This window comes from Lontra canadensis, unplaced genomic scaffold (genome assembly GCF_010015895.1).
Source record: "Lontra canadensis isolate GAN:19392208 unplaced genomic scaffold, GSC_riverotter_1.0 scaffold85, whole genome shotgun sequence".
Lineage (NCBI taxonomy): Eukaryota > Metazoa > Chordata > Mammalia > Carnivora > Mustelidae > Lontra > Lontra canadensis.
Genome location: NW_022631079.1, coordinates 2,155,841 through 2,176,462, shown reverse-complemented (window position 1 = coordinate 2,176,462; position 20,622 = coordinate 2,155,841). Strand labels below are relative to the sequence as shown.

At 38.4% G+C, this 20,622-nt stretch overlaps 1 protein-coding gene across 2 annotated transcripts in view; it reads left to right on the top strand.

The window, feature by feature from the left end:
- The window catches only part of PRKG1 (protein kinase cGMP-dependent 1), a 1,235,433-nt gene that overhangs the window by 150,453 nt on the left and 1,064,358 nt on the right, over positions 1-20,622 (top strand). For both annotated transcript variants that reach the window (XM_032883001.1, XM_032883000.1), the window contains exon 2: positions 14,714-14,880. In XM_032883001.1, the coding sequence (XP_032738892.1) occupies positions 14,714-14,880 (167 nt within the window). The remainder of the gene's footprint in view (positions 1-14,713; positions 14,881-20,622) is intronic.

The window sequence follows — 20,622 nt, the reverse complement described above, 5'->3', positions numbered from 1 at the left end:
AACCATAGGGTAAATATTAGAAGGGAAAAGCAACCGGAAATTATTTGCAATGCATGTAATAAACAAAAGATTACTAGATAATTAATAGATAAAACATTCATCGGAACTATGTTGCTGTCACATATTTTGGCCCAGTGATTCCCGTGTTTTGTATCAGATGCTGATTTTCATTCTGAATGCTGCAAACCGTTTTGATTTCTTCGTGACCGTTTTTGCTGCATAGATGGGAAGAGCCACAGCAGAATTGGTTGATGTGAAAACACAACCTGAAACTTGTTGAAAGCTGATTTTCAGTTTTGAGGAAATCTCTCAGTTGGTCAGGAGCTTGGCAGGATTAAATGTTATCTTTCAGAAATGGGGGCTGATTAAAAAAAAAATAAGAAATGGGGGCTGATTGATATTTCTTTGCTCTCGGCCAGTTTCTATCTACAGAGCTCGTTCAGGAAAGCTGTCACACAAGAAATAGTACCCACTGTTTGGACAGAATTGTAACCATTGGGGCAGAGAGAGGGCCACTTCCAGAGTTTGTCTTGCTTACAGGGGACTCCCCGAATATTTCACAGCAGCTAGGGGGAGTTACCCTGTTGTGGTGATCCTAACATTAGCAACTCTTAAGGGGCCTTGCAATGACTTTATCTGAGTAAACCATCTACAGGGGGGTTTGGACTTCTGAAGGGCCACCTGCAGAGACAATACTAGAGGTGGGGGGGGGTTTTGAAACTGCATTTAAAATATTTAAACTGCTAAAATAAATTTAAAGTTGAAAATATATTTAAAATTTTAAATAAAATTTAAAACGCTTCTCCTGACGCATGAGCCTAGAACTGACTGCTGAGAGCTAATGATATTGTGAGTCTTGTTTTTGCTTTTGTAGCCAAGGAGCTGATTGCAAGAGTTTTTTTTTTAATTATTAATTATTTTTATTAACATATAATGTATCATTTGCCCCAGGGGTACAGGTCTGTGAATCCTCAGGCTTACACACTTCATAGCACTCACCATTTCACATACCCTTGCCATTGTCCATAACCCAACCACCCTCCCCATCCCCCTCCTCCCCCCAGCAACCCTTAGTTTGTTTTGTGAGATTAAGAGTCTCTTATGGTTTGTCTCCCTCCTGATCCCATCTTGTTTCATTTTTTCCTCCCTTACCTCCCAAACCCCCACTCTGCCTCTCAAATTCCTCATATCAGAGAGATCATATGATAATTGTCTTTCTCTGATTGACTTATTTCACTCAGCATAATACCCTCTATTTCCATCCATGTTGTTGCAAATGGCAAGATTTCATTTCTTTGATGGCTATATAGTATTCCATTGTATGTATACACACCACATCTTTATCCATTCATCTGTGGATGGACATCTAGGTTCTTTCCATAGTTTGGCTATTGTGGACATTGCTGCTATAAACATTGGGGGGCACGTGCCCCTTTGGAGCACTACATTTGTATCTTTAGGGTAAATACCCAGTAGTGCGATTGCTGGGTCGTGGGGTAGCTCTATTTTCAACTCTTTGAGGAACCTCCATGCTGTTTTCCAGAGTGGTTGCACCAGCCTGCATTCCCACCAGCAATGTAGAAGGGTTCCCCTTCCTTTGCATCCTTGCCAACATCTGTTGATCCTGGCTAGTTAATTTTGGCCATTCTAACTGGTGTGAGGTCGTATCTCACTGTGGTTTTGATTTGTATTTCCCTGATGCCGAGTAATGTGGAGCACTTTCTTTTTTTTTAAAGATTTTATTTTTATTTATTTGTCAGAGAGTGCATGCAGGGGAGTGGTAAGCAGAGCAGGTAGAGGGAGAAGCAGACTCTCCACTGAACAAGGAGCCCTATGTGGGACTCGATCCCAGAACCCTGGGATCATGACCTGAACCAAAGGCAGACACTTAACTGACTGAACCACCAAGGCATCCCAATGTGGAACACTTTTTCATATGTCCCTTGGCCATTTGGATGTCTTCTTTGCAGAAATGTCTGTTCATGTCTTCTGCCCATTTCTTGATTGGATTATTTGTTCTTTGGGTGTTGAGTTTGATAAGTTCTTTATAGCTTTTGGATACTAGCCCTTTATCTGATACGTCATTTGCAAATATCTTCTCCCATTCTGTCAGTTGTCTTTGGTTTTGTTGACTGTTTCCTTTGCTGTGCAAAAGCTTTTGATCTTGATGAAGACCCAATAGTTCATTTTTGCCCTTGCTTTCCTTGCCTTTGGCGATGTTTCTAGGAAGAAGTTGCTGTGGCTGAGGTCAAAGAGGTTGCTGCCTGTGTTCTTCTCAAGGATTTTGATGGCTTCCTGTCTCGCATTGAGGTCTTTCATCCATTTTGAGTCTATTTTTGTGTGTCATGTAAGGAAATGGTCAGTTTCATTTTTCTGCATGTGGCTGTCCAATTTTCCCAACACCATTTATAGAAGAGACTGTCCTTTGTCCATTGGATTCTTTCCTGCTTTGTCAAAGATTAGTTGACCATTTCTGGGCTCTCTATTCTGTTCCATTGATCTATGTGTCTGTTTTTGTGCCAGTACCCTACTGTCTTTGATGATTACAGCTTTGTAATAGAGCTTGAAGTCTGGAATTGTGATGCCACCAACTTTGGCTTTCTTTCTCAACATTCCTCTGGCTATTCGAGATCTTTTCTGGTTCCATATACATTTTAGGATTATTTGTTCCATTTCTTTGAAAAAAATTTGATGGTATTTTGATAGGGATTGCATTAAATGTGTAGATTGCTTTAAGTACCATAAACATTTTTACAATATTGTTCTAATCCATGAGCATGGGGCATTTTTTCGTTTCTTTGTGTCTTCCTCAATTTCTTTCCTGAGTACTTTATAGTTTTCTGAGTACAGACTCTTTGCCTCTTTGGTTAGGTTTATTCCTAGGTATCTTATGGTTTGGGGAGCAATTATAAATGGGATAGACTCTTTTATTTCTCTTTCTTCTGTCTTGCTGTTGGCATATAGAAATGCAACTGATTTCTATGCATTGATTTTATATCCTGACACTTTACTGAATTCTTATATGAGGAGTTCTGGAGTGGAGTCTTTTGGGTTTTCCACATAAAGTACCATATCCTCTGCAAAGAGTGAGAGTTTGACTTCTTCTTTGCCGATTCAGATGCCCTTTATTTCTTCTCATTGTCTGATTGCCGAGGCTAGGACTTCTAGTAGTATGTTGAATAGCAGTGGTGATAGTGGACATCCCTGCTATGTTCCTGACCTTAGGGGGAAAGCTCTCAGTTCTTCCCCATTGAGAATATTTTTCATTCTCAATGAAAAATGTGGATTTTTCATAGATGGCTTTGATGATATTGAGGGATATGCTATCTATCCCTATACCTTGAAGAGTTTTGGTCAAGAAAGGATGCTGTACTTTGTGAAATGCTTTTTAAGCATCTATTGAGAGTATCATATGGTTCTTGTTCTTTCTTTTATTAATGTATTATATCATATTGATTGATTTGTGGATGTTGAACCAACCTTGCAGCCCTGGAATAAATCCCACCTGGTCGTGGTAAATAATCCTTTTAATGTACTGTTAGGTCCTATTGGCTAGTATTTTGGTGAGAATTTTTGCATCATGTTCATCAGGGATATTGGTCTGTAATTCCCTTTTTTGATGGGGTCTTTGTCTGGTTTTGGGATCAAGGTAATGCTGGCCTCATAAAATGAGTTTGGAAGTTTTCCTTCCATTTCTGTTTTTTGGAACAATTTCAGGAGAATAGGTATTAATTCTTCTTTAAATGTTTGGTAGAATTCCCCTGGGAAACAGTCTGGCCCTGAGTTCTTGTTTGCTGGGAGATCTTTGATGACTGCTTCAGTTTCCTTACTGGTTACGAGTCTCTTCAGGTTTTCTTTTCTTCCTGGTTCAGTTTTGGTAGTTTATATGTCTCTAGGAATGCATCCGTTTCTTCCAGATTGTCAAATTTGCTGGCGTATAGTTGCTCATAATACATCCTTCTAATTGTATTTCCTTGGTATTGGTTGTGATCTCTCCTCTATCATTCATCGTTTTATTTATTTGGGTCCTTTCCTTTTTTATTTTGATAAGTCTAGCCAGGGGTTTATCAGTCTTATTAATTCCTTCAAAGAACCAGCTCCTAGTTTCATTGATTTGTTCTGCTGTTCTTTTGGTTTCTGTTTCATTGATTTCTGCTCTGATCTTTATTATTTCTCTTCTCCTGCTGGGTTTAGGCTTTCTTTGTTGTTCTTTCTCCAGCTCCTTTAGGTGTAGGGTTAGATTGTGTACTTGAGACCTTTCTTGTTTCTTGAAAAAGGCTTGTATCACTATAAACTTTCCTCTCAGTACCACGTTTGCTGTTAACCACAGATTTTGAACAGTCATGTGTTCATTATCATTTGTTTCCATGAATTTTGTTCATTTCTTCTTTAATTTCCTTGGTGACCCATTCATTCTTTGGTAGGATGCTCTTTAGTCTCCATGTATTTAAGTTCTTTCCAGCTTTCCTCTTGTGATTGAGTTCTGGCTTCAGAGCATTGTGGTCTGAAAATATGTAGGGAATGATCACAGTCTTACGGTATTGGTTGAGACCTGATTTGTGACCCAGGATGTGATCTATTCTCGAGAATGTTCTGTGTGCACTAGAGAAGAATATGTATTCTCTTGCTTTTGGATGGAATGTTCTGAATATATCTGTCATGTCCATCTGGTCCAGTGTGTCATTTAAGGCCTTTCTTTCCTTGTTGATCTTTTGCTTGGATGATCTGTCCATTTCAGGGAGAGGGGTGTTAAAGTCCCCTGCTATTATTGTATTATTGTTGATGTGTTTCTTTGATTTTGTTACTAATTGATTTATATAGTTGGCTGCTCCCATGTTAGGGGTATAGATATTTAAAATTGTTAGGTCTTCTTGTTGGACAGACCCTTTAAGTATGATATAGTGTCCTTCCTCATGTTTTATTACAGTGTTTGGCTTAAAGTCTGATTTGTCTGATAAAAAGATTGCCACCCCTGGTTTCTTTTTATGTCCATTACCATGATATATGGTTTTCTACCCTGTCACTTTCAATCTGGAGGTGTCTTTGGGTCTAAAATGAGTGTCTTGCAGACAGCATATCAATGGGTTTTTGTTTTTTTATCCATTCTGATACCCTGTGTCTTTTGAGTGGGGCATTTAGCCCATTTACATTCAGGGTAACTATTGAAAGATACAAATTTAGTGCCATTGCATTGTCTGTAAGGTGACTGTTACTGTATATTGTCTCTGTTCCTTTCTGTTCTACTACTTTTAGGCTCTCTCTTTGCTTAGAGGACCGCTTTCAATATTTCCTGTCGGGTTGGTTTCATGTTTGCAAATTCTTTTAATTTTTGTTTGTCGTGGAAGCTTTTTATCTCCTTCTATTTTCAATGTTAACCTAGAGGGATATAGTATTCTTGACTGTGTATTTTTCTCATTTAGTACTCTAAATATATCATGCCAGTTCTTTCTGGCCTGCCAGGTCTCTGTGGATAATTCTTCTGCCAATCTAATATGTCTACCATTGTATATTACAGACTTCTTGTCCTGAGCTGCTTTCAGGATTTTCTCTTTGTCACTAAGACTAGTAAGTTTTAGTATTAGATGATGGCATGTGGACCTATTTTTTATTGATTTTGAGGGGGGTTCTCTGTGCCTCCTGGATTTTGATGCTTTTCCCCTTTGCCATATTAGGGAAATTCTCTATTATAATTTGCTCCAATATATCTTCTGCCCCCCCCCCTTTCTTCTTCTTCTGGGATTCCAATTATTCTAATGTTGTTTTGTCTTATGGTATCACCTATCTCCCGAATTCTCCCCTGTTGGTCCAGTAGTTCTTTGTCTCTCTTTTGCTCAGCTTCTTTCTTCTCTGTCATTTGGTCTTCTATATCATGAATTCTAACTTCTGCCTCATTTTTCCTAGCAGTAAGAGGCTCCATTTTTGATTGTACCTCATTAATTCCTTTATTAATTTCAGCTTGGTTAGATTTTAGTTATTTCATTTCTCCAGAAAGGGACTTTATTTCCCCAGACAGGGTTTCTCTAATATTCTCCATGCCTTTTTTGAGCCCAGCTAGCACCTTTAGAATCATCATTCTGAACCTAAATCTGACCTATTACCAATGTCTATATTGCTTAGGTCCCTAGCTGTTGGTACTGCCTCTTGTTCTTTTTTTTTTTTTTTTTTTTTTTTTTTTTTTTTTTTTTTTTGTGGTGAGTTTTTCTGCCTTGCATTTATCCAGGTAAGAATATATGAATGAGAGAATAAAATACTAAAAGGGTGGCAAAGACCCCAGAAAAATGTACAGTAACCTAATCAGAGGAGACCCCAAACCAGGGGAAGAGGTAAGGGGGTAAAAAGAAATTAAAAAAAAATATATATATATATATATATATGACTGGTGAATAGAACAGAGCCACCCACTTGATTTTAGGTGCATTCTGCTCTCTTAGAAGAAACTTCCTCCAAAAATTTTAAAGAAAGAAAAAAATATATATATATGAAAAATAAGGGTAAATACAATGAAGGGATGGAATATGACTGTAAAGATGAAAATTAAAAAATTCTAAAAAAGGAATTGTTAAGATAAGTTGGTTGAAAAAAGAAAGAAGAAAAAAACGGGTTGGAGGGAGAGAATGTGCTAAGGCTGGAGACTAGAAAAAGGCCTTGTGCTAGATTTAGGATATAGTGTGTTCTATTAGAAGAAATTGTGTCCCAAAATGTTTTAGAAACAAAACCCTATATGTATACAAAAAATAGAGTTAAGTACAATGAATGATAAAATATGATTATTTTGATAATGATATTTTTAATCAAATAATTGATATTTTATCAATTATTTGATAATGATAAAATATCATTAATGAAGGTTTAAAAAGATTATTTTTTTAGAAAGGTATTGTTATGATAAACTAGTTAAAAAAGGTTAAAAGAGGAAAGAGGAAAAGTTAAAAAAATAGAATAAGAAAAAAAATTTAAAAAATTTAATTCAACTTTGCAAGATTAAAGGATCATGGGGAGAAAGCCATGAATTCCATGTATTGCTTTACCCTATCGCTGGAGTTCCGCCCTTCTCCTTGATCTGTGAGCTTGGTCTTGACTGGATGTTCTTGCTGATCTTCTGAGGAAGGGTCCTGTTGCAGTGATTCTCAAATGTCTTTGCCAGAAGTGGAATTGCCCCACCCTTGCCAGGGGCCAGGCTAAAGAATCTGCTCGGGTTTGCTCTCGGGAGCTTTTGTTCCCTGAATGCTTTCCGTAGAATTCCGGAGGACGGGAATGAAAATGGCGGCCTCCCAACATCCAGCCTGGAGGAGCCGAGATCTCGGGGCCTCACTCCTCAGTGCGCCCTCAGAGAGAAGCAGTCAGTCCCTCCCGTCTTCCTGGTCTCCGGCCACACTCTGTTTGCACCTGGCCTGTGACTGAGTGTTTCTATCTCTGGCACATAACCCCATTTGGAGTCTCCAAACCCAGCAGATTCCTGCCTCCAGAGGAGGAAGGTGAGTCTCCGCGATGTGCCACTTGTGTGGTCCCTGTTCAAGAGCAGTGGCCCGACTGTGCCGCAGATCACACTTTACAGTGACCCCAAGCTGAGGGCTCACTCCTCGGCTCCATCTCTGCACCCGGCTTCCCCACTCTGATACCTGTGAGCTCTGCTACTCTCAGACAGCCCCGATCCTTCTGCGACCCCGTGGGACCTGAGACCACGATGTCCCCGTGAGGGCTATACCCCCTCATAGCCTCTGGAGTGGTGTCCCTCAGTGGAGCAGCTTCTAAAATTTCTGATTTTGTGCTCCACTGCTCTGCCGCTTGCCAGGAGCTAGCCCCACCCCATCTTCCCGTTGCTTGGATTCACTTTTCCGAACGTCCTACGTTTCAGAAAGTGGTTGATTTTCTGTTCCTAGAATTGCTGCTCTTCTCTTCAATCTCCTATTGAGTTTGTGGGTTTTCAGAATGGTTTGATAACTCTCTAGCTGAACTCCTGGGACCTGATGTCATTTCAGTCCACTACTCCTCTGCCATCTTGCCTGCAGAAGTTTTATATGACATTTTTCAAGTGCTTTGGGTGATTTTCACTATTGATGATTTTTTTTTAAGTTCCTGGAAGTCTTTCTCAAAGGGAGAGACCAGATATTAATTTTCACCTGTTTGGGCTCGGTCATATTTGCTATTGCCTGGTGTGCCTTCCAAAGGGGATAGAGGCTGTCAATGGACTGAAAATTCTTGGCCTTGGAAGATATGCTGACATCAGAGAAGAGAACTCATTCTTTCCTAATATGCAAAAGTTGCCTGAGAGTCAGTGACTCAAAGTCCAAGAAAATGTGGGATTTATGAGACAGGGGTTCTCCTTATTAACATAGTAGTAAGTTATAGCTTTAGCATCCATTAATCAGTGAAATACATGGCAGAAAACCTCCATGAATTCAGTAATATTTTAAACTACATTTATGTTATTTATATTTTTTTATGTCTGATCTCTCACCTGTCAACCACACCCCTTCTCCTCCTTCACTGAGTTCCTGAGGCTTTGGAAAACACCGAGGGTCTCTCCCAGCCTTCAAGAAACTATGACACTCACCTTCTGCCCACTTAAAATCTCATCCCCTGTCCCTTTGCTTCTTGTCCAGTCTGTCCTTCAGCCACAGAGGTCTTCTTTTGAGTCTCTGGACAGATCAAGCTCATTTTCTTTGACTTCGAATGCTCTTCTCCTTAATCTTTACATGGTTAGATCTTACTGCCATGTAGTCCTGAGTTCAGAGAAGCCTTCATGACCCTTTCCTACCCTCCAGCCCCCTGCCTCGCCTGAAACAACCTTCCCTGCTCTTGGAGATAAGGCTAGCTCTTGCTGACCTACTCTAGGTAACCACAATGTACAATATCCTTTGGTTAATGTTGAGAAAACAGAGGCTGTGTGTATTGATAGTGAATACTGCTGGCTTCCTTGTTAGAGAGGTGGGTGTACATTTCCGTATACTTCCTTAAAATTACCCATTGTTACCTAAGATTTTGTAGAAAGACGGTTTCTATCGAATGCTCTTTGTGTCTATTCAGGAATCTGCAATAAGTAAATGGGGACATGGACTTCCCAGTTTATCTTCTGAAACTTGAAAGTTTAGAAGACCTATGGCTGGAAATTGTGGCATTACATGATCTGGGGGATATTATACTATCTGATGAAATTTCAAAAGAAGGAAAGGATTGTCATGTTGGTTTCTACACTTATAAATTAAGGCACATTAAATTCTCAGGGTGTGAGAAAAATAATCTATCTCCAGCCATGTGTTGGAGCCAACTCTTACTGGCTCATAGAGGAACTGCTTGTTAAATTTTCAGGAATTTTGCAAGCAGGTTGACTTTACATTAGTAGCTTGAAATCAGCTATGGTGGGAGTGTTTATACCATAGAAATTGGCAAATGCTACCAACCAGGGTTTTTGTGTTGTTGTTGTTTTTTTTTATTCCCTCTTCTGGAAAGCCAGTTTACCAGCCCACCATTATATATCGCCAGTATTTTAGAGGCTGACAAGTTGATGATGACAAATCAAAAGGGCTAGTTCAAAATAACTTTGTTCCTTTTACGGTGTTTGTACTTTGAAAGCCACACATTTGGAGCATGGAAGAAAAAAAATTCAAGAGATTGTTTATACACAGAAGCAGACAGGAATGATCAGAAATCAAGAGCTTTGTATTTCCTTTTGACAGCCCCAGGTCGGGCTGCTGTATTCAGGCAGTGTGTTGCTAAAATATGTACTCTGAGAGGACATAGCCACCTTCTGGAACTTGTGATAGCAGCTTTCCCCAGCTCCCACGCTGATAACAGAGCTCACAGGTCTCACGTGCACCATCATGTTTTAGTGACAGTGAGCGTCATCAACTCTTTCTTCAGGGGTAGGAAAAGATTCATAGGATTGTGAGGTAGAGGCTCTGATGGATTATGGTCCATAGGTTGGAGCAGGTGGAGACTAGTGAGAGCTGACCTAATGTGTCACACTCTCGGCTAGAAAGCACTGAAAGGAAAATTGCACGAAGAGGCAGGGTATTAAAGATTCCTCAACAAGAATATCTTCAAGTTACGCTTCACAGGGGCACGAGACGGATCATTTGTGATATTTTAGAGGCAAACGTGTTATTGGACAATACTCGTGCGAAGGGATAAATGATAAGACGTGGGTTGTCTATGTCTCGGTGTGTTTTAACGTGACACAAACTCATAGATGAACACTTGCTGTGTGTTTCTTCAGAGACTTGAGACTGAGTGTCTTGCATTTAAAAAGATATGTGAGAAGCAAGAGCCTCTTGAAGTTCCCCTTCCCCACTGACTTCATGGCAAGCATTTGGAAAATCTGAATGATTCTGAGAGATGGTGGTAGACCGCCTTGCTTTTCACCTTTTCTCATGTCTCTATGAAACAAGATAATAGTGCCACTTATGAGAAAAGAGAAAGCAGTTTTCTTCAGTCATCCTTGGACTGAGTGAATCTTTATTTATTTATTTTTTTGGAATAAGGCTTTACTTCTAAGCTGGTGGCATTTCTAGGGCTTAGATTTTTAATGGAGCACTATTAGTATTTCCCAAAGGATAAGATACCATCTGTAGCTAAACAAGTTGGGATTCTGGCACTGATAGCATCCAGGCTTTAGTATATTAGCAAATATGAACCTGGGATGCCTGGGTAGCTCAGTTGGTTAAGCGTTTGCCTTCAGCTCAGGTCATGATCCCACATTGTGCTCCCTGCTCAGTGAGGAGCCTGCTTCTCCCCCTCCCTCTTCCACTCCTCATGCTTGTGCTCTCTGTCTCTCCCTCTGACAAATAAAATCTTCTTAAAGAAAAGGGAAAGGAAAATTTGAACCTATTGATGACCTCGTTCTTCAATGCAAAGAAAACAAAGGAATTTTTAGTCGAGGATATTTATACTATTGTGATTAAAATTAAGTTCCCAAAAGTCAAGGCTGTATGTCCTGATGTTCAGAAACATGATCCTAGAACAAGAGATCTACTGCCATTCTAGAGTTCAGAGATGGTGAAGAGAATTAAGAAAGGAAATTTCATGAAAATCATAGATGGGGACAGAGTTCTGGATCTTGTGTTGAAGACTCAAAAGAAACATCTCTGTACCTCAGGAGAAATGGAGTTCTGGCAAGCTGAAATTAACCAAACAGCTAAGAACCCTGTCAGACTAAAGTAAAAGTCTCACTTTTAAAACAGTCTATTCTGAGGTCCCTAATGATTGGGCTGCCTCATTATTAAGTGAAATTCCTACCATTAGTATTTAAACACAGACCATATGAGCAAGAATCTGTTGGAAAAAATAGTGCTGAATATGCCAATAATAGCTAACCAATATTAAATATGTCATTATTAAAATGAGAATTAAATGAGGTTATTTTCTGTTTCTCTTCATAGCAGTTGCTTTTTATAAACTACCTTTAAAATGAAAGATTTTTCCATGTAAAAGAGCAGGCCCATTCTAGAAAATTTTATGCACTGATAAAGTAGAAAGAAAAAAATATATATAGTTCTGTTTATTTATTTATTTTGAGAGAGAGAGTGAGCACATGCATGGGTGCAAGGGGAAAAGGGAGAGGGAGAGAGAGACTCTCAAGCAGACTCCACACTGAGCAGAGAGTCTGAAATGGGGCTTGATCTCACGAGCCATGAGATCACGACCTGAGCTGAAACCAAGAGTCAGACACTTAACTGACTGAGACACGCAGGAGCCCCTATAATTCCATCACCCAAGGCAACTCATGCCAACATTTTGTATAATTCCTTCTAAAATTTTTACAGGTCATGATTACATACTCTCTTACTACCCGTTTTATGACTGCTGTTAATATTATTACTACCTTCTTCAGCTGCCATTTACTGAGAGTCACATTCTGTTTGCACAGGTCTTCACGTATAATTCTGTCGAGCTGGTAATTTTTTTCCAGTTTTACTGAGACATCATTAACATGTATCACTGCATGAGTTTAAGGCATGCAGCATGGTGGTCTGATTTACATTTATTGTGAAATAATAAATTATTATTATTCCAATAATAATATTGAAATAAAAGTTTCTATTTAAAAAACAGTAAGTTTTGGGGCGCCTGGGTAGCTCAGTGGATTAAAGCCTCTGCCTTCAGCTCAGGTCTTGATCCCAGGGTCCTGGGATCGAGCCCCGAGTCGGGCTCTCTGCTCCGTGGGGAGCCTGCTTCCTCTTCTCTCTCCCTGCCTCTCTGCCTACTTGTGATCTCTGTCTGTCAAATAAATAAATAAATCTTTTAAAAAACAGTTTTACTAAACAACCATCATCTCCTATAGATATACTAAAAAGCGAAACATTTTCCCCAATAACTCTCTCTCTGTATCATAGAACGGTGTTAACAGCAATCATCTTGCTGTCCTACATGTTCCTGTACTTACTTAGCTTCTAACTGCCAGTCTGTGCATTTTGATAGCCTTCCTCCAATTCCTTCTTCTCCAACCCACCACCTCTGGTAACTACAAATCTCATCTCTGCTCTGTGAGTTTAGTGTGTGTATCTCTTTAAAATTAGATTCCACATGGGTGCCTGAGTGGCTCAGTTGGTTGAGCTACTGCCTTCAGCTCAGGTCATGATCCTGGAGTCCCAGAATCCAGTCCTGCATCGAGCTCCCTGCTCAGCGGGAAGCCTGCTTCTCCCTCTGACCCTCCCTCTTCTCATGCTCTCTTTCTCTCTAGCTCAAATAAATAAGGAAAATCTTTAAAAAAATAAGATTCCGCATTTAAGTGTGATCATACACTATTTGTTTTTCACTCTTGGATTTATTTCACTCAGTGTAATTCCTTCAAATTCATCCAGTTTGTCACCAATGATAGGATTTCCTCTTTTATGGCAGAATTCTATTCCTGTGTGTGTGTGTGTGTGCGCACACACACGTGTATATACCACACGTCCATCCACGAGTGGACACTTAGGTTGTTTTCCCTGTCTCAGCTGTTGTGAATAATGCGGCTGTGAATGTGGGGGTGCAGATATCTTTTCAAGTTAATGTTTTTGTTTCTTTTGGTAATATTCCCAGAAGTGGAGTTTCTGGATCATATGGTAGATCTATTTTTAAAATTTTGAGAAACCTGCCTACTGCTTTCCACGGTGGCTGCACCAATTTCCATTCCCACCAACAGTGCATGAGGGTTCCCTCTTGTCCACACCCTCTCCGACACTTGCTACCGCTTGTCTTTTTGATGATGGTCATCCTAATAGATGTGAAGTAAGATCTCCTGTTTTTTTTTTTTATTCTAAGTTTTCTAGATTTCTCTTTCATCTCTACATTCTCACATAAAACATTCTCTTACTCTAAAAACAATTCTGTATTCTACCTTCTCACTTAAAAATAGTGAAAGAATTTCCCCCACACTGTTAACACTCTTCATAAACAATTTTTAATTGCATCCTAACAGTCCATTCTAAGTATAGTTTTCATAATGGTAAATTTTTAATTGTTTTTTATATACCTTTTTATTATTAAATCCCCAAACCATTACAAAACATAATGTGTGATGGCAATAGTCCAGTTGGACTGAGGTCCAGAAGAAAAGGCACCTGGAAATGGGGAGGGCTAATCCTTTACTCAGTATTCACTACTCAGGTCATTTCTTTGACAACCACTTATGATGCAAATGTGGGTTAGGACCAGTTTGTAGTCAGATACTTGTCAAATTAACACTCTTGATATATAATTCCAGATGTTCTGCTTTCTCTCTGTGTTGTTAAGATCTTGCTTTCATCTTATCCCCAACAGCCCTCTGATTGTGCTCCTCCTGATAAGACATTTCTTGGTTTCCCTTTAATTTTTGTACCCTTAGGAAGTCATTTGGAACTTCTTACCCCTGAGAATCAAATTATCACCATCTTTAAGTTCTGCAAAACTTTCCTGAATTCCAGTTATAGAATTTGTAAATCTCTTTCTCGCTAACTGCCTGTTTCATCCATGTCTAAATCCTGATGTTGAAAAACATCCCATTCAATGGTTTTCTCTGCCCAGTTACCTCACTATGAGCTGCTTGGAGAAATAGATGTTCTCTGAAAATGTGTGAGGTATGGATAAAGAAGTATCACATTTCTGCCAGTTCTTTCAAACCATTAATTAGGAATCCAATTTTTATCGTTTTTCAGCCAAAATATTATCCTTGAAACCCATACTGTAACTAGTGTTATTGTAAACATTTAGCATAGAGGAGAGAAAAAAAACTAATGATCCCACCCTCCTGGAGCATAAGGTCTAGTGGAAGAGGCACAGAAGAAACAAGTAAACAAATTGTTTTTTATTGTGCTGGTGTATAGTATGACACATTCTGATGTTCTTTTATAATATGGAAATACCGGGATAGTAGTGTCTATTCCATAAAATTCTCTTGTCTCTTTTTCACATTTATTCTTAAACTAAGTTGCAAACATCAATTTAAAGTGCTTGTCCATTGGTTTTCTCGTAATCATTGTGATTTAAACACATTCTAAAACAAAATGGGATGATTTGCTTTTGCTTCTTTTTGGTTGGTCACACATGCATTCAGTGATACTTTGTTTAAAGCAGAATTTCTCAGTGCCTTTCTGATGGCCATGGAATTACTTTGTTCTCAGGTCTTTCAGAAAATAATTGGATGCCTAACAAGAAAATGCATCGTAGTGTGCCAGGATGCCGTATGGCTCTGCTGAACTTCACAAACTATGAAAATGCTTGTCTGATGTGCCAATAAATCTCCCTCTTTACCTAGGTCCAAGGATCTCATAAAGGAAGCTATCCTTGACAATGACTTTATGAAGAACCTGGAGCTCTCGCAGATCCAAGAGATTGTGGATTGCATGTACCCAGTGGAGTACGGCAAAGACAGTTGCATCATCAAAGAAGGAGATGTGGGGTCACTGGTGTATGTCATGGAAGGTATGGTTTGTAACTCTAATCCTCTGACATTCAAATATTCCCTTTTCATCTTATCAGCCTGCACACAGATGGTAGTGTATTACATGGGACAGTTCCATTCTTCCCTCTTTTGTTGTCGAGAAACAGTTTGAAGAGAGGTGGAACACGACTTAGATACAGTGTTTGACTAGTTGTATGAAGGGTTTGTGTTTAGAGTATTAAGCTGAAAATCTAGTATTCTTTTAGACATGGAGAAAGGATGATAGGGTGAGAGGAAGAAATGCTGTTTATTACACTGTGTAAGTCTGCACGCCACTGGGTCATTGAGCAAGCTATGGAGCTTCCAGAGGAGTTCGAGACTATTGGAAAGTATTTTTGGCCAGATAAGCAAAGTGTCAACTCTACCTCTAATTTTCAGTGTATGGTTAGGTTTCTTGCTGTCATGCTTCTATAAAAAGAATGTTTTCAGTGCTTTGTACATGTGTGAATAAGGAAATCAGACTGGTTGGATGGCCTGTGAGCTACCTAATTAGTAAGAGTGATGGATTGTTTCATCAATCTTGTGCCAATTAAGATAAAAACTATTTTGGAAAAAAAAAAAAAACTGAGGCAGGCACCATACAAAAATATTTTATGCCCAGGTAAATTTTCATATTGTGTATTTCTAACTTGGATTTATAATGCTGCCTTTTCCTTCTAGGAGAAAACAAAAGCCTGAATTAATGACTAGATCAGTTGAGGAGAAAGAAAGTTCAGAAGTGCCTAGAAGATCAGAGAGTTGCCATGCAAACAACATGATCAGTTTCTAGGTGGTGATTAGTGTCTTAACCCAAGGATTCATGGCGGTGTCCTAGAATTGTCAAGTTGATAGGTCATTAAGAGAGGGGGTGTTATTTGGGCAAGTGACTTAACTTCTTTGAATTTTACCTAATTTGTAAACAAAGGGTCCTACTGACTGCCACTCCTTTCTGGCAGTGGTTCTCAACTGGTGATGATTGGTCCAGCCATAGGACATTTGACAATACCAGGAAATGTTTTTGATTATCATAGTGGGAGTGCGGATAGATGGGGGAGCTACTGGCATCTCATGGTTAAAAACCAGGAATGCTGCTCTGCTGCGCTGTTGCCCACAACAGAGAATTAGCTGGCCCCACCTGTCCTTAGTGCTGATGTTGAAAAATCCTGCTTTCTACTGTCTTTACAAGATTGTTCTGATTAATACGAAATAATTAATGTTTATTGTATAGTATAAACCATTATAAAATAATAGTATATATTACTATTTCCAACCAATACTTGACAGTATGTCAGAAATGTGCTGCCTGCCTATGTCTTCACCTTTTAATTTTTCTTCATAATCTTTTTTGACATATATTAGGCATTCAACTTTGAAGTCATAATTTCAATCATTTTTTTTTTCCCTATGTAAATTTTCAGCTTTTGGGTCAATGTTATGAAGTTTTCCCCCAGGCCAAAAGAAAATAAATGTTCAGCTAGTCTTTCTTCCGAATAAAAGCAAGACACAATAAACAAAAACACGAACAGTATTCAGTTGGCAGACAATTGCAGGGGAAGGAGATGAAATTATAGGGCAAGAGTGTATGTGGGCAGTAAGCAGAAAAGATGAGAAAAAAGCAAGAAGTGTACAGAGGGGAAGTATAGACTATAAATATAGAGAGAGATGTTAAGAAGTGCTAACAATTAAAAAACCGAGGTTAAGGCATTTCTTAGATTATAGTTTATCAGTGGTTTTGTAGTTGATTTTTCAGATAATTTATTGTCAGGCACATTTGGAAGAACTACCCTGTTGCATAAAGGAGGTATACCTTACTTCCGCTATTTGCAGATGCTAATTATTGATAATCCATTCAAGACGTGCTTATTTTTAGAACCTGTATGTTGTTTTCCTTTATCTTGAATATCTCTTACAAATATAGATTTCCACACAACCTTGCAAATTTTTTTCTAAAAAAAAATTATCTGCATCCATACTGTTCTGGTTTCTAAGACTAACTGCTAGTTCACTAGCTATGTTAACAGAAGCTTAGAAATCATAATGTGTATTTACAGAGTGCTTAGAAAATGGTCCAACATATTGAGCATTCTTTGTATAAACACTTCCTGTGTATATAATTCATTTAATGTTCAAAACAATCCTATGAGGTAAGTGGTAATATTTATTATTCTTTATGGATGAGGAAACAGAGGCCCAGTGAGGTTTAGTAATTTGCCTGTGTCTTCCAAATAGTTTATAGTAGAATTAGGACTGAACCTAAGTCATCTGGATTCAGGGCTCCAGCTTTTAACTCAGGGGCCATGTGTTAGGATTCTCTGGAGAAACAGAGCTGATAGATCGATATTGATGGATAGATTATTTATTTTAAGGAATTAGCTCATGTGATTGTGAACACTGGCAAATCCAAAATCTGCATGGTAAAAGAAGTAGGCTAGACATCTAGGGAAGAGTTGATGCTATAGTCCAGATTTGAAGCATGACTGCTGGCAGAATTCTTTCTTCTGGGGAGTTCTGTCATTTTTCTGTTTGGGCCTTCACCTGATTGGATGAGGCCCACCAACATTATGAGGGTAATCTGCGGCTCACAGTCTACTGATCTGCATGTTAATTTCATCTAAAGCATTCCTTCACAGAAGTATCTAAGATAATGTTTGACCAGTAATATCTGGATATCACAGCCTAGCAAGTTGACCCATAAAATTAACCATCCCAAGTCCTCGGCACCTGTGTGCATCTCCTCAAACCATGCTTCATCTCCAAATTAAGACAGCAGCAAGGTTGTAGCTCCACCTGATAAAATGTGACAATTCTGGGTACAATTGAAAATCCACTAACACTTTTCTCACAAAAGGGTACAAAGTCCTTGGGTAATACTTACTCTTCTCCTTAATACCCCATAATTTAAACTCTATGTTGTAAAGCTAATACTTAAATACTGTGATGTAAAGTCAATATATCTTATGTTACATGATAAGAGGATATGAGAGAAGAGAACCAAGAATTTGGTGCACATACATACATACAAACATATATATATATAGCAAAATAAAGAAGGCATACCCATGACAAGCTTCCCGAGGTAAAGGTAAATACACTAATTTTTTCTCCATTGCTTCAAGCTAATTTTGAAAATTTTATTTATCTTCCTTTTCCTGCTGGACTGACTAAACAGCAAGTCCTCTTAATTATCTTTTTAAAAACAGGGTTTTAAATAGTGTATCAGTATTCAGAGTCACAGATTTTGCAGTGATGCTGTTGATTGCCTTCAGTTAAACTCATAAAATGACTATAATCTTATAAACTGATGCCGCTCTGTCCCCAAGCTATAATCCTAACCAGTTCAGGGTAACTTTGGCTGATCTTCTGTTAATATCCTTGTGTCAGAATGATTTCAAGGTAAAAAAAAAAAATCATTTAAATTTTTATAAGTTTTAATTGAAGAAATGTTTCATTGTTTAATTAGCTTTTTATCAACATATTTATTCTTCTCAAAATTTAGATAGCAGCGTTCTTGATAGAGATGGATTCTTTTTCATCTGTGAACATTAATATTTATAAAGAGCATTCCATAGCAACAATGGATGAGTAAGCTAGGGACGACCAGATCATTCACAAACTTGCTTATTACCCAGACATTCAGAAAAACACCCAGGGAGTTTACGTGGAAACTCAGTCTGATTTTCTCTGTCTCTCTAACTTAAATGAAGTTTCTTCATATAATGCTGTTTAACGTGTGCCTTAGCTGGGCGGTGTCCCAAGTAGGATTGCACACCTACATGCCAGAATTTCTCATCGTTCTAGCAAAAGAGAATAGTCACAGGGTCAGGATGTCACTAATTAGGATGACTGGGGAAAAATCATCTGGGGGTCGTATAAATATATTTTGCATATTATATATCCAATATATTTTCAAACAAAATGAGTTGTGGGACTTTCAGATACTTAAAATTGCTGGCTGGGAGAAGTTTCAATGTTAAGTTTGAGTCAGAATCTTTTGGTATTAGTATTTTAAGTCAGTACCCTAGGTAAGCTAAGTTGCTAAGGCTCTGTTTGCATTTTTATTATGTTTTCAAATACACCAATGATTCTTAAAAATTACTTGAACACAGGTTATTTTCTTAAACAGACATTGGCCTTGATTATGATGTAAAATCTGTGATTCTTCTTCTACTCTTGCCCTCCCTTTTGTTATCATAGAGATACATTTTAGTCTATTGTGTTCCCAAATAAAACATATTCTGATTTTGTGCCTTTCATTGGTGATGTAAATAAACATCTTGTATGTGAACCTAATCAAATATTTTCATTTTTGGAAAATGTTGAATTTGTATCCATCCAAGTGGTTGATTTGCACATTTCTTGTGATGTTTCATTGTGGAAGCCCATGGATTACATTTTATTTAAATTTACATTAAAAAAAAATGGCAAGTCGTCTATTTAGTGTTCTATGAGCATTGGCTATTTTAAGTTAAACTTTTTAATGAAATCATCAATTTTTTTATGAGGTGCTTGAAAATGATAATAGCTTTTATGAAGTCCTTGTAAATGCCAGGGACTGTTTAATCCTTTTATAGGTGTTAGCTTTTAATCTCCGTAGCAACCTTAAGGAGTAGGTATTCTATTACCCGCATGTTAGTAGCTGCAGAACCTGATGCAAAGACAAGGTGAACAACCTGGCCAGGATCATCCTACCATATATAATATATATAGTGTATATATATTGTATGTATATATATTATATTTACATATATATTTATTATATATATTTATATATATTATATATATAAATATATATACACACATATTTATACATATATATGATGATGGGGCATTGTCAACTTTCAAAGTGCAGATTAGAAGCCCTGGTGATATATATTTATCATATAGGAGCCCATTAAAGATGCACAGCATGAAGCCATTGGATTAAAAAAAATTGCTTGATTATTTTTGAGGAAACTATAGAATGTGCGTGGCAGTAGTGCAAAGAGAGAATAATGTAGATGTTTCCATAAATACCTCTTCGGTCTCTCTGCCTCCTTGGCGCACTGAACTTGACCGCTCCCTCTATCTTTGACCATTCACTCCTCTCTTACCTATAATTTCTTCTGTATTCAAAGGGCAGCTGTGATTTGGCTTCACCTTGGCCGGCCTCTCTGTCCCGATTGTTAGGACTCAACTCTGCTGTGTATCTGTAAGGACCTATTTTTTCTGGCTATAATGAATGGCATTGACTTTGCTCTTCTCACAGCCCCCTCCCTTTTTTTTAAGAAGCTCATCACACCCACTTTTTAAATATGGCCTCCCTACACAGCTGCTAAGTGATAGTTGACTATTCCCAACAACACTCAGGGACAAGCCTCATGTTTCTGGTGTTACTCTGCTGCGATGACACAAAGTCATTGGGTTGTCCCCACTCAGTGGGGTGATACAAAGTCTGCCCATTAGGCTGATGCCCAACACTTCTTTATTCTTCATTGTGGACATGAATCACCATGCCAGCCACCATTCGCAAGTAGGCTTACGCAACGTGATCCTTCCAGCTCTGTTCCCTTCTCCCCCTGAAACATTTTTACTGCCTTTATATAATTAAATGATGTATGAAAGCAGACTTTCAAAGAGGGGTTTAATATAAAATTGAATGTTAATGATGATTTTCCCCATGTCATTTGGCATTCAAAACACTCCCGGAGAGTATGAGGGAATTGAATGCATTTTCATATGAATGAGCTCTCCCAGCAATTTTAACA